Here is a 22,103-nt window from a genome sequence, read left to right as displayed (position 1 = left end):
TTTGTTTTTGATATCTTGATTGGGGAGGACAGCCGGAAATGACGAAAAACGTAGTTATAATAACTTTAAACATTTTGAATGGCCCCTACTGGTTTTTCACTTGTTATTTTCAGGAGTTTTAATCAAGTATATAAACGTAATTGATAGTAAAATAACTCATTGTTTTAAATAAAGAATACACTTGTTACATAACCTTTCATAATACGTATCATAATGATGTATTTGACCCACAAAGCGATTTACAAAGGGTCCTTAGCCAACAACAGCACTTAACATATAAAACGAAACATGACGTCTATATATTATTACATTATTTTTCCCGACAGAGACAACGTTGTTAATGGCCAGGTACTCATTTTACACCCTAAGTACGATGAGATAATGTTAGTAAAGAGGTTTTTAAAAAATTATAAATGAATGCCAGAACTAAAAATTTGACGTCATGTTCTTTTTTTTTTTTTCCTTTTTTTTTTATTTTTTGAAAGGCTGGGTGGGGTTAGAGACCAAAAGCAAAAGGCAATAAAAAAAAAATAAAATAAAAAAGCGATAAACATTTGGCTCTGGCCTACAAGTCAATTTCTCTTACAAAGAATCGTATAGTTTAACGCGATTCTAATCTATTGATGTCAAGTTAACTTGAACGGGTTGGGATTAGCCTACTTATGCTTAAGGCGATTTCGTGAACTAGTAAAAGGGGTATATAAGTATATATAATTAGAAAAAATGTTCATGATATCAGTCAATGCAATAGCAAGTGACGCGTTCGTTATACATTTAAACAACATTTTTAAACAGTCCGTTCTCCGTTTATTTAAACATTTTCAAACAGTCCATTCTACATACATTTAAACATTTTCAAACAGTCTATTCTACATTTAAACATTTTCAAACAGTCCATTCTACATTTAAACATTTTCAAACAGTCCATTCTACGTTTAAACATTTTCAAACAGTCCGTTCTACATCTAAACATTTTCAAACAGTCCGTTATACATTTAAACATTTTCAAACAGTCCGTTCTACATTTAAACATTTTCAAACAGTCCATTCTACATTTAAACATTTTCAAACAGTCCGTTCTACATTTAAACATTTTCAAACAGTCCGTTCTACATTTAAACATTTTCAAATAGTCGTGCTCAACTTTTACTTTTTCCCCCCAATTCTCGATGCTATCAATCTAAGTCGAGATGGGATGGCCAGTTGGAAAATGTTTCGTCGTCTTCTTAATTCTGGGAGTGTTTTCATCAATCATCACACTTGTAAAGACAACAAATGTGAACTCGACCATGCCTTCACATGCCAGTATTACAAAGGGTAAAATTGAAAGTAACGAGAGTGATCGTGTTGATATTTTCCATGTTCTCAGGACTTTCCAAATAATAGAGAGTTTTATCATGGACGAGTTTTATCCTGACCATCACAATGGTACCAAAGACAGTCGAATGCTTAACGTGCTTATGGGTTTAGATAAGTTCCAGAGGAACAGGTTTAATCATTCATCAACCTGTGTCAATGATACAAGAGGCCTGCTCGTTGGCTTGCTGGGTAAAAAGAGCTGGGCCGTTCAATTTTTAGACGCTACAGGCAAACCAGGACTATCTCTGACACGCGGATGGCTAAACTTTGTTGGGAATTTCGACCAATGTAAATCGGCATTCGCGCCTCAAGAATTGTCACCTGAAGGTACTCATAGATTCCGAGGAGGATATTTTCAAGTGGCCCTGAAATCAGAAACACTTCCGATGTTGATTCAAATAGGGTTATGTCTACCCGATTCGTGTTCTGAGGAAGAAGTCAAATCCGTGGGGACCGAAATTTTTAAGACCGCAAATGTGCCCGTCTCTGTGGCGTTTGTTCACCATTTGACTAATGCCACGGTTTTGACGTCGGCTACAATCGCGGCCATCGTCATTTTGTTTATTTTAGGTCTCATGATAATTATCGGCACCTTTTTTGATTTCGTGTTAATTCAATTCCCATTGCGTTACAAAGAAAATAATATAAAGAAACCAAATGGAATCATAAGCTCACATCATTCGACGGATCGAGAGGATCGAGCGATGTTCCCCGATGAACAGAAGTCACCAGACACAAAGTCTCTTCGTGATGCATCGGGTAACAAACGTATTCTTAATGGTCATAATGCTTTGATCAAGGTTATAATGTCATTTTCTGTGTATTCCAATGGACAAAGGATTCTTGATACTTCTCAATCAGCAGATTCTCTGGAATCAATCCACGGCATCCGTTTCTTTAGTATTTCATGGGTTGTTCTGGCCCACACGTTCGTCTTTGCCCAAGGGTACACTCTCAATGCTGCAAGCAGTTATAGTAAATTTCTAAACCGGTGGACCTTTGATGTCGTTGCAAACAGCTTTGTTTCTGTGGACACTTTTTTCACTATCAGCGGATTACTCACATCTTACATCACAACTGGACAGCTTTTACAAAAAGGATTGAAATTGAATTGGCCGATGTTTTATTTCCATCGATTTTGGAGGCTGACTCCACCTTACATGCTCGTTATCCTGATCTACCTTGGCTTTCAGCAGTATTTCATAAAAGGGCCACTGCGAAATTTTGAACAACCCATTGACAAATCAGCGTGTGAAACACGTTGGTGGACAAATTTACTGTATATAAACAACATCGTAGATTCACGCGATATATGTTTTGGACACTCGTGGTATCTGTCGAACGACATGCAATTTTTCGTACTGAGTCCTTTAATGACGGTACCTTTTTATTTCCATCGCTTCGCTGGCTTGTGTAGTTGTTTTGTGTTTCTTCTGGCTTCGTGGATTTCTACGGGTGTATTGTCAACTGTAAACGATTGGCCCGCAATAGGTCTCAATTTGAAAGAAATACTAAAAGGCGAAGTGAAATATGACTGGCTCTACGAATATTATACAAAACCATGGTGTCGCATTGGTCCATTCATAGTTGGCATCGTTGCGGGATATATATTGTCGATTCATAAAGGGAGACCACTTTCCATGAAGTGGTGGAATGTCCTCCTCGGATGGAGCGTGACAGCAATCTCTGCAGTTGCCATCATCTACGGACTGCGAGGGGACATAACCGGTGAAGATACAGGCAGTGTTGCAGCAGCATCTCTTTACAACTCTGTTGCTCGAAGTGCATGGGGAGTGTGTGTGAGTTGGATTATCATTGCCTGTAAAGCTGGATACGGAGGTCCCGTGAATGCGCTGCTGTCATGGTCTCCGTTTGTGGTATTGGGACGTTTGTCTTACATGGTTTATCTGATCCACGTCCCTATAATATTCATATTTTATCAGAATTTAGATCAGCTGATGTATTTGAACGATACAGTAATAGTGATTTACTATTTAGGGTTTTTATTTGCATCAAATATGATAGCATTTGTATTGGTGATTTGCCTGGAATCTCCAATGATAGGTGTTGAGAAGGCTATATTTAGAAAAGAAGGGTACCACTATTGAGAAAGTCTAATATGAAAAACAAAGCCCCATGACACAATGTAAAGATGTCTAAAACCGCTGTCAGACCCCCAAAAAATTATTGGGAATTTAGTTTATATATCCCAATTGCTCATTTTTTCTACGAAAAAAAAAATTAGGTTTGACAATGAAAATGAAATCAAAATATCATTTGATAAGACTTGAGCAGTTATAAAGAGCAATATCTATCAAACGTGCTCAAAGCGCTTTACAAATGGGTTCCTAGCCGACAGCAACACGAGACATGACGCCTGTTAGGCGATATTATAATTTCTTCTTCTTCTTCGTGGTCGTAGTAGCCCCTTAAATAGAGGATCCAGACTACAGTTCACATTTATGAATTTCACGACACACACACACCACACACACACACACACACAAACTCACTCACATATTCATAGTACAAGTGTGATCATTTCCTTGAGTGATGTTAGGCGTCTAAATTTCCCCTCTATAGAAATAACATCTAACAAAAAAAAAATATAACCATTAAAGAGTTATGGTTGTAGTTTCTATTTATAAAGGGAAAGTTTATAGTTAATGCCCTGATATCACTCAAAGAGGGCAGTCACAAACATTTCAAAAATGGACATATGTGGTTTTTCCCTTGTACTCTTTGTTTATGTACAAACAATCCATAAAAAGGTGTTAGGAAAATTGCTGTAAATTATCGCCCAATCTCCTTGATCTGTATATGCTGTAAACTACAGGAGCACATCGTAAAATCCTCTATAGGGAATGAGATTAGCGGAAGAGTAGCGTCCCTTGTTTATGTACAAACAATCCATAAAAAAGGTGTTAGGAAAATTGCTGTACATGTTACGTTTCCACATTTGGGGTATGACACTTAATCTAAGAGACATGTCATAATATAGTTTAGTCAGCGCAGGGTCAATCTCATTTTCTACCATTCTTTAAAGCCGTGGTGAAATATTATTATTAGGTCCCTCGGCCTTCCTTGTTTTTAAATTATTTAGCAAATTTTCAACGCCCTCGATTGATACACCAATCTCTGGTATAATTTGGGTGTTTTGTTTTTTCTTGTCCTAATGTTCTATCTTTTAGTTTAGTTACAAAAGCGGAGCAGAATTGTTTGTTAAGAATGTTAGCCTTTTCTTATCAGTAAATATGACATTCTGGTCTCTAAGAGGTGCAACTCCTATGACGTCCCACTTTTTACTTTCAATAAATTCCACAAAGTTGAAGTATTATCCGATAGAGAAAACACTGTGAAAAGTAGCCGGAATAAAATCATCCAGGTTGGTCTCATCGTGGCCTTCGTAAAGTTATGGCCTTATACTGACCAAAAAATGACGTCAAAATGCCAGTCTTTTGCCACAAAAGAAAACAAATCGTGAGTTGTATTCAATAGTTCAACCAATGAAATAACTTGTTTCCATGAGCTATACTAACGACAACTCACTAGGCCGTGCAAAAACCAAACAATGACGTCAAACTGCCAGTCCTTTTGGAGTTCAGTAATAGGCTATAACTTAACGATGGCAACGTCCTATCCATGTATGCCATGGATGTAAAGCGCTTTGATGCCTTGACATAAAGCGTAAAAATGTGACCCATCGTCTCAAAACGGTGTTATGTCGGAACGAACCACATGCTTAAAAGGCGAATTAAATGTTAAACTGGTCAAAATATAAATTGTTGGCATTATCACCCTAAAATATGGTATCCATTCGCCTCAATAAAACATAATAACTCAACACAAGTCTGATATTTCTGGCTAAAATATTCAATTTTCAACATCTTAAGCATCCCGACTTAATACCGTTTTGAGGCGAAGGGTCACAAATGTTCTTCTTCGTCTAAAAGGAAAGCACTCAAATGTTTACAAAATAATATTATACCAAAACAAAAAATAAATAAATAAATAAAAAACAAAGAGTTCATAATATTTGTTGTTTTCATTTTGTTTTTGTTTTTATGGGCTTTACCATGCTTGTGTTATTTCCGCGCCAGTAGAAAAAAAGGGAGATTGGGGCGGGAGGGGAAGGAGTTGTAGATCTGAGGGTAAAAGCACCAAAGAAAAAAACAAGATAAAAGGAACTCGTTCAAATAGGGAACAGAAGATTCCACGAGCAATCTATCAATGTACCTATTACTTAAAAGTTCTATCCAGCCACAAGCAAACGATCTCGCTATGAGGGATACACTTAAATGTTTACAATGTACAACATATTCAAGAAAGTGCCAGAAGACAATAGAGAATAAAAATTCCGCGGCGGTGATGGGGGCTCGAACCTTTACTGGTACAACTCCATCTGGCCGGGGAGCGCGTGGCTCTACTGTCTTGAGCTGTCCACCACGCCAAAAACAAAAGGGTGGTTTCAAACTCTATTTCTATCCTGAGCCGCTCTCTCCGATTTCTAAGGTCATGGTTCAACCGTGGCCTTCGTAAAGTTATGGCCTGACACTGACCAAAAAAATGACGTCAAAATGCCAGTCTTTTGCCACAAAAGAAAACAAATCGTGAGTTGTATTCAATAGTTCAACCAATGAAATAACTTCTTTCCATGAGCTCTACTAACGACAACTCACTAGGCGGTGCAAAAACCAAATAATGACGTCAAACTGCCAGTCCTTTTGGATTTCAGTATCAGGCTATAACATGACGATGGCTACGGTTCAACACGCACAAACGTCGCAAAGTTTGTTTGCCAGCATTGAAGATTAATGGTCATATTCTCAACACAAACATGTAACATACAAACGATTCAAACTTTGAGTAAGCTCCGGTATTTGAGATGAAAATGTAGTCAGAAAAGTGAGTGGAGCAGGCCCTTATGTAGATAATAACAAGAAATGAAAGTGCCATAAGACAATAGAGAATAAAAATCATTCTCTATTGTCTTCTATTGCCGCCGCGAAATTTTTATTCTCTAATGTCTTCTGGCACTTTCCTACTCACTTCATTTCTTGTTATTATCAACATCAGTGCCTGCTCCACTCACTTTTCTGAACATATTCAAGACCAAAAATGATAAGAGAGCATAACAGAGGAACAATATAGAAAGAAAAAAAATGCGTCTCTCAACGAAGAGAACTATCCATACCAGGGACGGCTGGTAATAATGGGCAGGGTGGGCAAATACCAGCCTGTTTTTTCAAGTATATGCTGTATTACCGGGTCCGAAATAATCTAATTTAAATTAGATAATTTTAAAAGTTAGTACTTAAACTTGATACTTCGTATTGAAATCAATTTGTGTGTATTTTTGATAGATTGAGAATCACCATGCATCCCGTAATACATAAACCAGGATACGCTCCTGTTCTTTTTATCACCCCCCCCCCCCACCCCCAACCACTCCACTCCGCCCACATCGTCAACTCATCGTCACGTCGTCTGACAGTGAACTAACTCCGATTTTTGCTGTCTGGCCTCTCTAGTACTAGGTCGGGCTAATTCAAATGAGCCCACCTTATAAACCAGTGAACACTAAATAGAGATTTTGGCAAACGAACCTTTTCTTATTTATTGCTTTACTTGTGCTGGTACCATTGATGTAATGACTTTGGGAATGTTCCAGTATTGAATTAAATTTATTAATTTACTAATTTTATATCAATTTAGTATTAATTTGTGTTGTTTTTATATATTTGTTTATCCATTTAAACTTTTCTTTTTTTCTCGTTTTCTTTAGTGCTTCTCAAAACTCATTTATTTAAATTGCTTTCTTATTTGTTTTTTGTTGTTGTTGTTGTTGTTGTTGTTTTGGGGTTGTTTTTTTTTTGTTTTGTTTTTTTAACAAATTAATTTGTTAGTTTTTTTTTTAATTCTTAAAGTAATTACCGCTGTATTTTTATTGCCAGACAAAATAATTTTGCAAAACAATGCAATTTTCTATTGTATTCCGTCTAATAAAACACTTTTATTCAAAAGTCACGACTAAATAAATATATAAAATACAACCACCATTTTGGTTTTCTCAACAATTGAATTAGTATACGAGAAATACTCTTCTGAGAAAGGAGAGAGTTGAATTCTAACTAAGTTATAGAGGAAATACGGAAGGGTGGGCAGATTCCGTACTTGCCCGTCCTGAAGCTAATACATACATAAGATAGTTCGCGATGAAGAGGCGAGCTAGTTGGTTGGGTAAGGAGTAAAGTTAACACGGTCGTTATTGTTATAGTCTAACGAATGCATGAGGAGAGATTGGTAGCATTGTTTTGTCTTAATTGTATTGTATGAAGTGTTGGCGAAAGCCTAAGATTAAATAAACTTTGTTTTTGTTTGTCTTATTTTGACTATGGAACTGATACTTGTCATAGCAGACCTGCCTACTTGAAATAGGAAAATAAAAATCGTAGTTTTCAGGGTTAATAAAATCGTAGATATTTTAACTACCCTTTAACAAAATCACCGGAATTTCGTCTCTTTTGATAGATATCAATTTTTAAAAAACGAGAAAAAATGATTGGAAACGTAATAATGATGTGATGGTGGTAGTGATAGTGGTAGCGGTGGTGGTAGTAGTAATGATGGTGGTATTATTATTATTGTTATTATTATTATCATTATCATTATTATTATTATTATTATTATTATTACTATTATTATCATTATTATTATTATTATTGTCATCATTATTGTTATTATTAATATTATTATTAATATTATTATTATTATTATTATTATTATTATTATTATTATTATTATTATTATTGTACGTATTGGTGGTATTACTATTGTTGAATTTTTTGTGGTTATTAATGGGATCAGTTTATTGTTTGGTTCCATTTACCATTTTTTTTTCCACTTTCATGTATGTTGTCATCAAATTGTATGATTTATTGTCGAAAGTCTAAGATTGAATAAACTTTGTAATATCGTATGGTAACCATCATTGTCGACGACATCGTCGTTGTCATCATAATCATCATCATCATCATCATCATCATTAACAACAACAACAATATTAACAACAAGTACTACAATAGCAATAAAAACAATATCAACATCATCATACAATTTCCTTCATCGTCTCCACAACTATCATTCTAACCAACAGCACCACCAAAACCACTACCATAATTACATCCTCCTCCACCACCACCACCACCGCTACCACTATTCCAACCATTACCACCACCGGCACAATCATTCTAATCATCAAGACAGCAGTGAAATGCAATTTGAGCTCTGAATGAAACTCGAGTCGTATCGCTGTTGTTGCTTCTCGATTAAAACTTTAAGGTTACTACATACTACTGAAAACCAGTCATGTAACAGAAATATTAATCTCGCCGTTGACGGATTAAAGCAAATCTTTAATTTTTCGAGTGAACGAAATGGACTTGTATTGTCAAGGTGTTGTCGCATTATGTCTCGTCGCTTTATTTTTTAGTTGTATTCTCTTTCCTGATTCATTTTTGATTACGTTTGGAATAATTAAAATCTACTGGTATTGTCATTTCATTTTGAATGTGATTATTTGTGGTTAAAATATTATTTTTTAAAAGTGAAAAATAATAATTATTAAAAAAAAAATTATTAAAAAATAAATAAATAAATAAATAAATTTTAAAAAAATATAAAGATAAGTAAAAAAAAAATAAAAAATAAAAAAAATAAAAAAAAATTAAAATAAATAAAAAAAATATATATATGTATATATATATATATATATATATATATATATATATATATATATATATATATATATATATATATATATATATGACCGAATCATCTTTGCCCCACCACTGTAAATAGGCTAGAACCGCCACTGATCCATACTGTCTCTCTCTCTCTATCTCTAAGATAAAGGTTCCTGTGAGGACCAGGGAACCCCCCCCCCCCCCCCCCCCCCCCCCCGATATATATCAATCCAGAACAAAAATAGAAGCAACCTGGAAAGGGAAAACAGATATAGGGGAGGGATAGAAGACAACAAAATAGACCTCTCGGCCCACCGTGAGAGGTTAAAAGACCACGTCCAATAGTGAATGAGAGTAGCGGAAGAGTAGCGTCCCTTGATTGGACGTCACCGGAGGAAAAGTTATTAGAGAGAGAACGTCATGTTGGTTGTGCGCATGCGTATCTCGTCCTCGCTTCCGGTGAAAGCGGCATGAGACACTTCAAGCGAGGACGAGAGAGACGCATGCGCAAAACCATTTTGAAGTTCTCTCTGTAAGGCGACGTCCAATCAAGGGACGCTACTCTTCCGCTAATCTCATTCCCTATAAGTACCTATACATAACTGACAGAAACAGAGATGATTTACAAGGAAAAATATTTCACCAAAACGAATACTATCTAATATATCTTAGGCAAAGATTCAAGTCAGGGCCAGGACAAAAACGAAGTACTCTCATTCCACGACAAAGAGAGAAAGCAACAAGGAAAACAGATATATAGGGGGATAGACGGAAGATATAACAAGTGACTGTTCCAGCCAATACAGGAAGTCAAAAGACGTCACCTGGCTTTTGATGTTTTGTTTTGTTTGTTTTTAATAGTTTTACGGCGTTTGCAACACATTAAGGTTATATCAGCGCCAGTAAAAATTAAGAAAATGAAATAGTCAAAAGTTCTAAAATAACAATTAAAGCACCCAAGAAAAGGTAAGACAAAGGAGAATTGGTTCAAATAAGAAACGGGTGTAGATTCCAAGAGCACACTATCAAAGCACTTAGCTTGAGATAACTAAAAGTCTCATCCAGACACAAGCACAGGTCCCCGCTAAGAGGAACACACTCAAATGTTTTACAAATCATATGTAGTATAAAGAAAACATAATACAGTGCATAACAACAGAGAGATGATGAGAAGGAAAAAAATATCACCTCCCAACACTAACTATACATTTGACTGTTTCCCTCTTAGCCAGGACCAGGACAAAACCAAGTAATCTCATTCCAAGACAAAGACAGAAAGCATGTTGAAAAACAAATATAAGGGGATAGAAGACATCTACGGACTGCGAGGGGACATAACCGGTGAAGATACAGGCAGTGTTGCAGCAGCATCTCTTTACAACTCTGTTGCTCGAAGTGCATGGGGAGTGTGTGTGAGTTGGATTATCATTGCCTGTAAAGCTGGATACGGAGGTCCCGTGAATGCGCTGCTGTCATGGTCTCCGTTTGTGGTATTGGGACGTTTGTCTTACATGGTTTATCTGATCCACGTCCCTATAATATTCATATTTTATCAGAATTTAGATCAGCTGATGTATTTGAACGATACAGTAATAGTGATTTACTATTTAGGGTTTTTATTTGCATCAAATATGATAGCATTTGTATTGGTGATTTGCCTGGAATCTCCAATGATAGGTGTTGAGAAGGCTATATTTAGAAAAGAAGGGTACCACTATTGAGAAAGTCTAATATGAAAAACAAAGCCCCATGACACAATGTAAAGATGTCTAAAACCGCTGTCAGACCCCCAAAAAATTATTGGGAATTTAGTTTATATATCCCAATTGCTCATTTTTTCTACGAAAAAAAAAATTAGGTTTGACAATGAAAATGAAATCAAAATATCATTTGATAAGACTTGAGCAGTTATAAAGAGCAATATCTATCAAACGTGCTCAAAGCGCTTTACAAATGGGTTCCTAGCCGACAGCAACACGAGACATGACGCCTGTTAGGCGATATTATAATTTCTTCTTCTTCTTCGTGGTCGTAGTAGCCCCTTAAATAGAGGATCCAGACTACAGTTCACATTTATGAATTTCACGACACACACACACACACACACACACACACACACACACAAACTCACTCACATATTCATAGTACACGTGTGATCATTTCCTTGAGTGATGTTAGGCGTCTAAATTTCCCCTCTATAGAAATAACATCTAACAAAAAAAAAATACAACCATTAAAGAGTTATGGTTGTAGTTTCTATTTATAAAGGGAAAGTTTATAGTTAATGCCCTGATATCACTCAAAGAGGGCAGTCACAAACATTTCAAAAATGGACATATGTGGTTTTTCCCTTGTACTCTTTGTTTATGTACAAACAATCCATAAAAAGGTGTTAGGAAAATTGCTGTAAATTATCGCCCAATCTCCTTGATCTGTATATGCTGTAAACTACAGGAGCACATCGTAAAATCCTCTATAGGGAATGAGATTAGCGGAAGAGTAGCGTCCCTTGTTTATGTACAAACAATCCATAAAAAAGGTGTTAGGAAAATTGCTGTACATGTTACGTTTCCACATTTGGGGTATGACACTTAATCTAAGAGACATGTCATAATATAGTTTAGTCAGCGCAGGGTCAATCTCATTTTCTACCATTCTTTAAAGCCGTGGTGAAATATTATTATTAGGTCCCTCGGCCTTCCTTGTTTTTAAATTATTTAGCAAATTTTCAACGCCCTCGATTGATACACCAATCTCTGGTATAATTTGGGTGTTTTGTTTTTTCTTGTCCTAATGTTCTATCTTTTAGTTTAGTTACAAAAGCGGAGCAGAATTGTTTGTTAAGAATGTTAGCCTTTTCTTATCAGTAAATATGACATTCTGGTCTCTAAGAGGTGCAACTCCTATGACGTCCCACTTTTTACTTTCAATAAATTCCACAAAGTTGAAGTATTATCCGATAGAGAAAACACTGTGAAAAGTAGCCGGAATAAAATCATCCAGGTTGGTCTCATCGTGGCCTTCGTAAAGTTATGGCCTTATACTGACCAAAAAATGACGTCAAAATGCCAGTCTTTTGCCACAAAAGAAAACAAATCGTGAGTTGTATTCAATAGTTCAACCAATGAAATAACTTGTTTCCATGAGCTATACTAACGACAACTCACTAGGCCGTGCAAAAACCAAACAATGACGTCAAACTGCCAGTCCTTTTGGAGTTCAGTAATAGGCTATAACTTAACGATGGCAACGGTCCTATCCATGTATGCCATGGATGTAAAGCGCTTTGATGCCTTGACATAAAGCGTAAAAATGTGACCCATCGTCTCAAAACGGTGTTATGTCGGAACGAACCACATGCTTAAAAGGCGAATTAAATGTTAAACTGGTCAAAATATAAATTGTTGGCATTATCACCCTAAAATATGGTATCCATTCGCCTCAATAAAACATAATAACTCAACACAAGTCTGATATTTCTGGCTAAAATATTCAATTTTCAACATCTTAAGCATCCCGACTTAATACCGTTTTGAGGCGAAGGGTCACAAATGTTCTTCTTCGTCTAAAAGGAAAGCACTCAAATGTTTACAAAATAATATTATACCAAAACAAAAAAAAAAAAATAAATAAAAACAAAGAGTACATAATATTTGTTGTTTTCATTTTGTTTTTGTTTTTATGGGCTTTACCATGCTTGTGTTATTTCCGCGCCAGTAGAAAAAAAGGGAGATTGGGGCGGGGAGGGGAAGGAGTTGTAGATCTGAGGGTAAAAGCACCAAAGAAAAAAACAAGATAAAAGGAACTCGTTCAAATAGGGAACAGAAGATTCCACGAGCAATCTATCAATGTACCTATTACTTAAAAGTTCTATCCAGCCACAAGCAAACGATCTCGCTATGAGGGATACACTTAAATGTTTACAATGTACAACATATTCAAGAAAGTGCCAGAAGACAATAGAGAATAAAAATTCCGCGGCGGTGATGGGGGCTCGAACCTTTACTGGTACAACTCCATCTGGCCGGGGAGCGCGTGGCTCTACTGTCTTGAGCTGTCCACCACGCCAAAAACAAAAGGGTGGTTTCAAACTCTATTTCTATCCTGAGCCGCTCTCTCTCCGATTTCTAAGGTCATGGGTTCAACCGTGGCCTTCGTAAAGTTATGGCCTGACACTGACCAAAAAAATGACGTCAAAATGCCAGTCTTTTGCCACAAAAGAAAACAAATCGTGAGTTGTATTCAATAGTTCAACCAATGAAATAACTTCTTTCCATGAGCTCTACTAACGACAACTCACTAGGCGGTGCAAAAACCAAATAATGACGTCAAACTGCCAGTCCTTTTGGATTTCAGTATCAGGCTATAACATGACGATGGCTACGGTTCAACACGCACAAACGTCGCAAAGTTTGTTTGCCAGCATTGAAGATTAATGGTCATATTCTCAACACAAACATGTAACATACAAACGATTCAAACTTTGAGTAAGCTCCGGTATTTGAGATGAAAATGTAGTCAGAAAAGTGAGTGGAGCAGGCCCTTATGTAGATAATAACAAGAAATGAAAGTGCCATAAGACAATAGAGAATAAAAATCATTCTCTATTGTCTTCTATTGCCGCCGCGAAATTTTTATTCTCTAATGTCTTCTGGCACTTTCCTACTCACTTCATTTCTTGTTATTATCAACATCAGTGCCTGCTCCACTCACTTTTCTGAACATATTCAAGACCAAAAATGATAAGAGAGCATAACAGAGGAACAATATAGAAAGAAAAAAAATGCGTCTCTCAACAAAGAGAACTATCCATACCAGGGACGGCTGGTAATAATGGGCAGGGTGGGCAAATACCAGCCTGTTTTTTCAAGTTATATGCTGTATTACCAGGTCCGAAATAATCTAATTTAAATTAGATAATTTTAAAAGTTAGTACTTAAACTTGATACTTCGTATTGAAATCAATTTGTGTGTATTTTTGATAGATTGAGAATCACCATGCATCCCGTAATACATAAACCAGGATACGCTCCTGTTCTTTTTATCACCCCCCCCCCCCCCCACCCCCAACCACTCCACTCCGCCCACATCGTCAACTCATCGTCACGTCGTCTGACAGTGAACTAACTCCGATTTTTGCTGTCTGGCCTCTCTAGTACTAGGTCGGGCTAATTCAAATGAGCCCACCTTATAAACCAGTGAACACTAAATAGAGATTTTGGCAAACGAACCTTTTCTTATTTATTGCTTTACTTGTGCTGGTACCATTGATGTAATGACTTTGGGAATGTTCCAGTATTGAATTAAATTTATTAATTTACTAATTTTATATCAATTTAGTATTAATTTGTGTTGTTTTTATATATTTGTTTATCCATTTAAACTTTTCTTTTTTTTCTCGTTTTCTTTAGTGCTTCTCAAAACTCATTTATTTAAATTGCTTTCTTATTTGTTTTTGTTGTTGTTGTTGTTGTTGTTGTTTTGGGGTTGTTTTTTTTTTGTTTTGTTTTTTTAACAAATTAATTTGTTAGTTTTTTTTTTTTTAATTCTTAAAGTAATTACCGCTGTATTTTTATTGCCAGACAAAATAATTTTGCAAAACAATGCAATTTTCTATTGTATTCCGTCTAATAAAACACTTTTATTCAAAAGTCACGACTAAATAAATATATAAAATACAACCACCATTTTGGTTTTCTCAACAATTGAATTAGTATACGAGAAATACTCTTCTGAGAAAGGAGAGAGTTGAATTCTAACTAAGTTATAGAGGAAATACGGAAGGGTGGGCAGATTCCGTACTTGCCCGTCCTGAAGCTAATACATACATAAGATAGTTCGCGATGAAGAGGCGAGCTAGTTGGTTGGGTAAGGAGTAAAGTTAACACGGTCGTTATTGTTATAGTCTAACGAATGCATGAGGAGAGATTGGTAGCATTGTTTTGTCTTAATTGTATTGTATGAAGTGTTGGCGAAAGCCTAAGATTAAATAAACTTTGTTTTTGTTTGTCTTATTTTGACTATGGAACTGATACTTGTCATAGCAGACCTGCCTACTTGAAATAGGAAAATAAAAATCGTAGTTTTCAGGGTTAATAAAATCGTAGATATTTTAACTACCCTTTAACAAAATCACCGGAATTTCGTCTCTTTTGATAGATATCAATTTTTAAAAAACGAGAAAAAATGATTGGAAACGTAATAATGATGTGATGGTGGTAGGGATAGTGGTAGCGGTGGTGGTAGTAGTAATGATGGTGGTATTATTATTATTGTTATTATTATTATCATTATCATTATTATTATTATTATTATTATTATTATTATTACTATTATTATCATTATTATTATTATTATTGTCATCATTATTGTTATTATTAATATTATTATTAATATTATTATTATTATTATTATTATTATTATTATTATTATTATTATTATTATTATTGTACGTATTGGTGGTATTACTATTGTTGAATTTTTTGTGGTTATTAATGGTATCAGTTTATTGTTTGGTTCCATTTACCATTTTTTTTTCCACTTTCATGTATGTTGTCATCAAATTGTATGATTTATTGTCGAAAGTCTAAGATTGAATAAACTTAGTAATATCGTATGGTAACCATCATTGTCGACGACATCGTCGTTGTCATCATAATCATCATCATCATCATCATCATCATTAACAACAACAACAATATTAACAACAAGTACTACAATAGCAATAAAAACAATATCAACATCATCATACAATTTCCTTCATCGTCTCCACAACTATCATTCTAACCAACAGCACCACCAAAACCACTACCATAATTACATCCTCCTCCACCACCACCACCACCGCTACCACTATTCCAACCATTACCACCACCGGCACAATCATTCTAATCATCAAGACAGCAGTGAAATGCAATTTGAGCTCTGAATGAAACTCGAGTCGTATCGCTGTTGTTGCTTCTCGATTAAAACTTTAAGGTTACTACATACTACTGAAAACCAGTCATGTAACAGAAATATTAATCTCGCCGTTGACGGATTAAAGCAAATCTTTAATTTTTCGAGTGAACGAAATGGACTTGTATTGTCAAGGTGTTGTCGCATTATGTCTCGTCGCTTTATTTTTTAGTTGTATTCTCTTTCCTGATTCATTTTTGATTACGTTTGGAATAATTAAAATCTACTGGTATTGTCATTTCATTTTGAATGTGATTATTTGTGGTTAAAATATTATTTTTTAAAAGTGAAAAATAATAATTATTAAAAAAAAAATTATTAAAAAATAAATAAATAAATAAATAAATTTTAAAAAAATATAAAGATAAGTAAAAAAAAAAATAAAAAATAAAAAAAATAAAAAAAAATTAAAATAAATAAAAAAAAATATATATATGTATATATATATATATATATATATATATATATATATATATATATATATATATATATATATATATATATATATATATATATATATGACCGAATCATCTTTGCCCCACCACTGTAAATAGGCTAGAACCGCCACTGATCCATACTGTCTCTCTCTCTCTCTATCTCTAAGATGAAGGTTCCTGTGAGGACCAGGGAACCCCTCCCCCCCCCCCCCCCCCCCCCCCCCCCCCGATATATATCAATCCAGAACAAAAATAGAAGCAACCTGGAAAGGGAAAACAGATATAGGGGAGGGATAGAAGACAACAAAATAGACCTCTCGGCCCACCGTGAGAGGTTAAAAGACCACGTCCAATAGTGAATGAGAGTAGCGGAAGAGTAGCGTCCCTTGATTGGACGTCACCGGAGGAAAAGTTATTAGAGAGAGAACGTCATGTTGGTTGTGCGCATGCGTATCTCGTCCTCGCTTCCGGTGAAAGCGGCATGAGACACTTCAAGCGAGGACGAGAGAGACGCATGCGCAAAACCATTTTGAAGTTCTCTCTGTAAGGCGACGTCCAATCAAGGGACGCTACTCTTCCGCTAATCTCATTCCCTATAAGTACCTATACATAACTGACAGAAACAGAGATGATTTACAAGGAAAAATATTTCACCAAAACGAATACTATCTAATATATCTTAGGCAAAGATTCAAGTCAGGGCCAGGACAAAAACGGAAGTACTCTCATTCCACGACAAAGAGAGAAAGCAACAAGGAAAACAGATATATAGGGGGATAGACGGAAGATATAACAAGTGACTGTTCCAGCCAATACAGGAAGTCAAAAGACGTCACCTGGCTTTTGATGTTTTGTTTTGTTTGTTTTTAATAGTTTTACGGCGTTTGCAACACATTAAGGTTATATCAGCGCCAGTAAAAATTAAGAAAATGAAATAGTCAAAAGTTCTAAAATAACAATTAAAGCACCCAAGAAAAGGTAAGACAAAGGAGAATTGGTTCAAATAAGAAACGGGTGTAGATTCCAAGAGCACACTATCAAAGCACTTAGCTTGAGATAACTAAAAGTCTCATCCAGACACAAGCACAGGTCCCCGCTAAGAGGAACACACTCAAATGTTTTACAAATCATATGTAGTATAAAGAAAACATAATACAGTGCATAACAACAGAGAGATGATGAGAAGGAAAAAAATATCACCTCCCAACACTAACTATACATTTGACTGTTTCCCTCTTAGCCAGGACCAGGACAAAACCAAGTAATCTCATTCCAAGACAAAGACAGAAAGCATGTTGAAAAACAAATATAAGGGGATAGAAGACGCAGTATGTACCTCCCTGCCCACTATGGGAGGTCAGGAACCCCACCCAACACCTGGCTTCTGAAAATTGGGGGACATTCCAAATCATAGAACACAAGGAAATGCCACTGTTGCCTCAGGGACATTCCAAATCATAGAACACAAGGAAATGCCACTGTTGCCTCAGGGACATTCCAAATCCTATAACACAAGGAAATGCCACTGTTGCCTCAGGGACATTCCAAATCGTAGAACACAAGGAAATGCCACTGTTGCCTCAGGGACATTCCAAATCGTAGAACACAAGGAAATGCCACTGTTGCCTCAGGGACATTCCAAATCGTAGAACACAAGGAAATGCCACTGTTGCCTCAGGGACATTCCAAATCATAGAACACAAGGAAATGCCACTGTTGCCTCAGGGACATTTACTTCAGTCATCCTTTCAAAACACATAAAATTGAAAATAAAATTTCAAAACACAAATTAATTTATTCAATATTAGCATTTTAATCAAAAAATTTTCACTGGATCAAAACAAACAATACAAAAGGTCACATGCTAGGAACACACACTATGTTATTAAAAAAATATATAGAATATCATATACGACTCTATTCGTATTTACATCCATTTTCCCAACCATCACCAAACAGTTACACGGACGGCTCATTTAAAAATTCAGTCCCCAGTCAAGTCTATTTCTTGAAATGAACCTTTTCATACAATGGCATTTTTTTCCCATTGTACGTATGTATAATCATTATTGGACATGATATGTTGCATATAAAATTAGAAAACAGAACTTTAACTGAAATTGAGTGACTACTCCAAATCTGAATATATATGAGACCAGCCCATATCTGTAAGTTTGTAAACTGGAGTTAAAATTGCCTATGTGATCTTTTAAGCCACATGTCATGCACCACACCTTGGTCACATCAGCACCAGTAAAAATAAAGAAAATGGGATAGTAAAAAAAGTTCTTGAATTATAATTAAAGCACTCAGGAAAAAGTGAGACAAAGGGGAATTGTTGGTTCAAATAATAGGGATTAGATATAGATTCCAAGAGCAAACCATCAATGTACATATTTTGAGATCACAAGAATGTCTCATACAGACACCAATACAGGACCCCACTAAGATGAACACACTCTTAATGTTTAGAAGATTTGATCCAAAAAATTAAATTAAATTAAATAACTGTCAGTATTTAACAGAAAGATGATTTACGAGGGAAAAAATGTCACCTCCCAAAATTAACACTATACATTTGACCCTTTCACTCTCACTCTCAGCCAAGGACTCCAGCAAAGGCCAGGACAACACCAAAAGATCCCATTCCATAACAAAGACAGAAAGCAACTCAAAAATCAGATATGGGGAAAACACAAGTAGTGACCTCCTACCCACCATGGGAGAGAGAAGTCACTTGGAAGAGATCAAAATACAAAGGAGGATAGGTACTAACGAAAGAGTGAAAATGGAGAGGTTTCATATAACAAAACAGACAATGGACGTTTCGGGTACAAACCTTTCATCAGCACAAAAATACACAAATTAACGTGGAAAAGAAATAAAATAAAATAAAATGCAAAATAACTTGTATCGTCTGTACTCAATGGTGGTTGCAGTTATTTACAAGTTATTTTGCATTTTACTTTATTTTATTTCTTTTCCACGTTAATTTGTGTATTGTTGTGCTGACAAAGGGTTTGTACCCGAAACGTCCATTGTCTGTTTTGTTCCCATACGAAGCCTCTCCATTTTCACTCTTTCGTTAGTATTTTCACGATCACCGGCTTCAGGCAGCCCCTATCGTTTTTTAAAGGAGGATAGGGTAAACTTGATAATAAGGATTCAACTCTAAATCTGCAGGCAAGTAAAGGAGCAGGAATTCCAAAGTTTTGTGCCCACGAAATTCACTTGAAAAATGAATGCCATTCATTCTCTTTACTCTCAAACTGTTTATATCTGTCATCTGCATTTTTTGCCAAATTGGGACCTAAAATTTGCCAAGAAATTTGCCAAAAAGACCAAATTTTGCCAAAAAATTTGCAGAGGAGAACTAAGCATTTCAGTATAAATTAACATGCGATACCGAAAAAAAAAAAAATAAATGACAATTTATTACATTTAAGGAGGTACATTATGAATAGCGTTGTTACAAAGATTTTAAAGGATCATTATCCGTAGAGAGTAGCTTCCCTTGGTTTGGGCCCAGGCAAAAAATGCAGATGACAGTTATATTTTCACTCTCAGCCCCATAACTGTACAGACTGGTAGGAATTCGTGAGCAGGTACAGTATCAGTGCTGATGGTGACAAAAAGGGAAAGAGGAGGAAAGTTATGAATGGTTTTCCTTACGCCACATGTTTACTTCACTAACCCCCACTTTTAGAGCCATTGAGAAGATAAACTACTCTAGCTATCTTCTGGATAGTGGGGAAGCTGCACCAGTTTGTTCCACTACACATCAAATCTCTCAAGGCCAGAAAATTTGATTGAGGAAAATGTCATTTTTTAAGGAGGAAATTCCTCTGACACAAAAATCGCGGATTACCGCGGATCCGAGGAAAACCATCAGCACTGCAGTCAAATTAAAACATATGCTTAAAACAATATACAACAATGAGACAATCGGTTCAGCAGAATATTAATTATAACAACCAAGCAGAGTTCCAAACAGAGGAAGGAAAATATAAGATAAATAATGAGTAAAATCTAATGAAAGCTTGAAAGCTTATGCAGCAACAAAGAAATTTACTTACTTAAAATCGTTCAGTTTAATTAACAATGCCAAAATTCTACCTACGTTCAGTTTAACAATGCCAAAATTCTACCTACGTTCAGTCTAACAATGCCAAAATTCTACCTACGTTCAGTTTAACAATGCCAACATTTTACCTACGTTCAGTCTAACAATGCCAAAATTCTACCTACGTTCAGTCTAACAATGCCAAAATTCTACCTACGTTCAGTCTAACAATGCCAAAATTCTACCTACGTTCAGTTTAACAATGCCAACATTTTACCTACGTTCAGTCTAACAATGCCAAAATTCTACCTACGTTCAGTCTAACAATGCCAAAATTCTACATACGTTCAGTCTAACAATGCCAAAATTCTACCTACGTTCAGTTTAGCAATGCCAAAATTCTACCTACGTTCAGTCTAACAATGCCAAAATTCTACCTACATTCAGTCAAACAATGCCAAAATTCTACCTACGTTCAGTCTAACAATGACAAAATGCTACCTTTGTTGAGTCTAAAAAATTATCAAAATTCTACATATGAATGTACAAATTCCATGTATTATTTACATGTTATTTTTGTCAATTTATTATATTAACCTTACTTGGAGCTAAAAATATAATAAAAAAAGACTCGCTTCAAATTGTCAGCAAATTGATCTGTTTTTAAACCCCAAAGTCAGGTGAAGTACATGTGTAAATAATGGGTATGAGAATATCACAACTTTTGTGTCACAAATACAATTTCATCCAAATATTTATAATCAAATTTTGACTTTCTCTGCTTTGGGATTTGGGATGAAAACTGACATCTAAGCAATGTGATTAAAATATACTGAACATGTCCTTGACTTTAAACGCACCTCAATTAATTAACAATTGATTTTGGCGTAGATATTCTCAATTCTTTATATGACTATACATTCTGAAAATATATTTAATCCTTGAGAATAGGGTAAAAACTCCCTGAAATGTTTCAAAATAGTTTGTATTTAGAAATTACTCAATGCATTTGGTCTGGCAAAAATAACTATTAAAAATAAATCAGGACAAAATTAAAAAATTAAAAATATTTAAAATGTTGAACTGAGATTTTGTATGATCTTTTAATGAAATAAAACATTGCCCTCTGCATCATGATCATCACCATCATTAGCAGCAGCATCACCACCACCACCACCATCATCATCATCATCATCATTTTCCCCGTACTAGTCATGATGATCATCATCATCTTGATGATTATTTGTTTTATTATCGTTTCCTGCTGTGAAGTCAATGTTTGTTTCTACGTGATTGATGAGTTATATACAAGAGACAATTGGTTGTGTGTTTGCATGTGTATCTCGCCTACATGAGTGTGGGGTGTGTACATGTATATATGCCCTCTACACTATGAGTTATATACAAGAAGTCAATTGTGCATGGGTGTGTGGTTGTGTGTGTGCATGTGTATCTAACCTACATGAGTGTGGGGTGTGTACATGTATCTGCCCTACACACTATAATTAATCATATTTTATATTGGCACCAATGTGAACCAAA

General features: G+C 35.5%; 1 protein-coding gene across 1 annotated transcript; it reads left to right on the top strand.

Moving 5' to 3' along the window:
• The first annotated feature begins 977 nt into the window (after positions 1 to 977).
• On the top strand, positions 978 to 3,467 carry LOC144966954 (O-acyltransferase like protein-like). The gene has a single exon (XM_078903648.1). The coding sequence runs from the start codon at positions 1,191 to 1,193 to the stop codon at positions 3,465 to 3,467; it is 2,277 nt and encodes a 758-aa protein (XP_078759774.1). The 5' UTR covers positions 978 to 1,190.
• Positions 3,468 to 22,103: the final 18,636 nt, after the last annotated feature.

This window comes from Berghia stephanieae, chromosome 3 (genome assembly GCF_034508935.2).
Source record: "Berghia stephanieae isolate SIO BIC M18660-M18661 chromosome 3, UCSD_Bste_1.3, whole genome shotgun sequence".
Classification (NCBI taxonomy): Eukaryota; Metazoa; Mollusca; class Gastropoda; order Nudibranchia; family Aeolidiidae; genus Berghia; species Berghia stephanieae.
The sequence above is the reverse complement of the archived record's forward strand: the minus strand, read 5'-3'. Positions and strand labels throughout refer to the sequence as shown.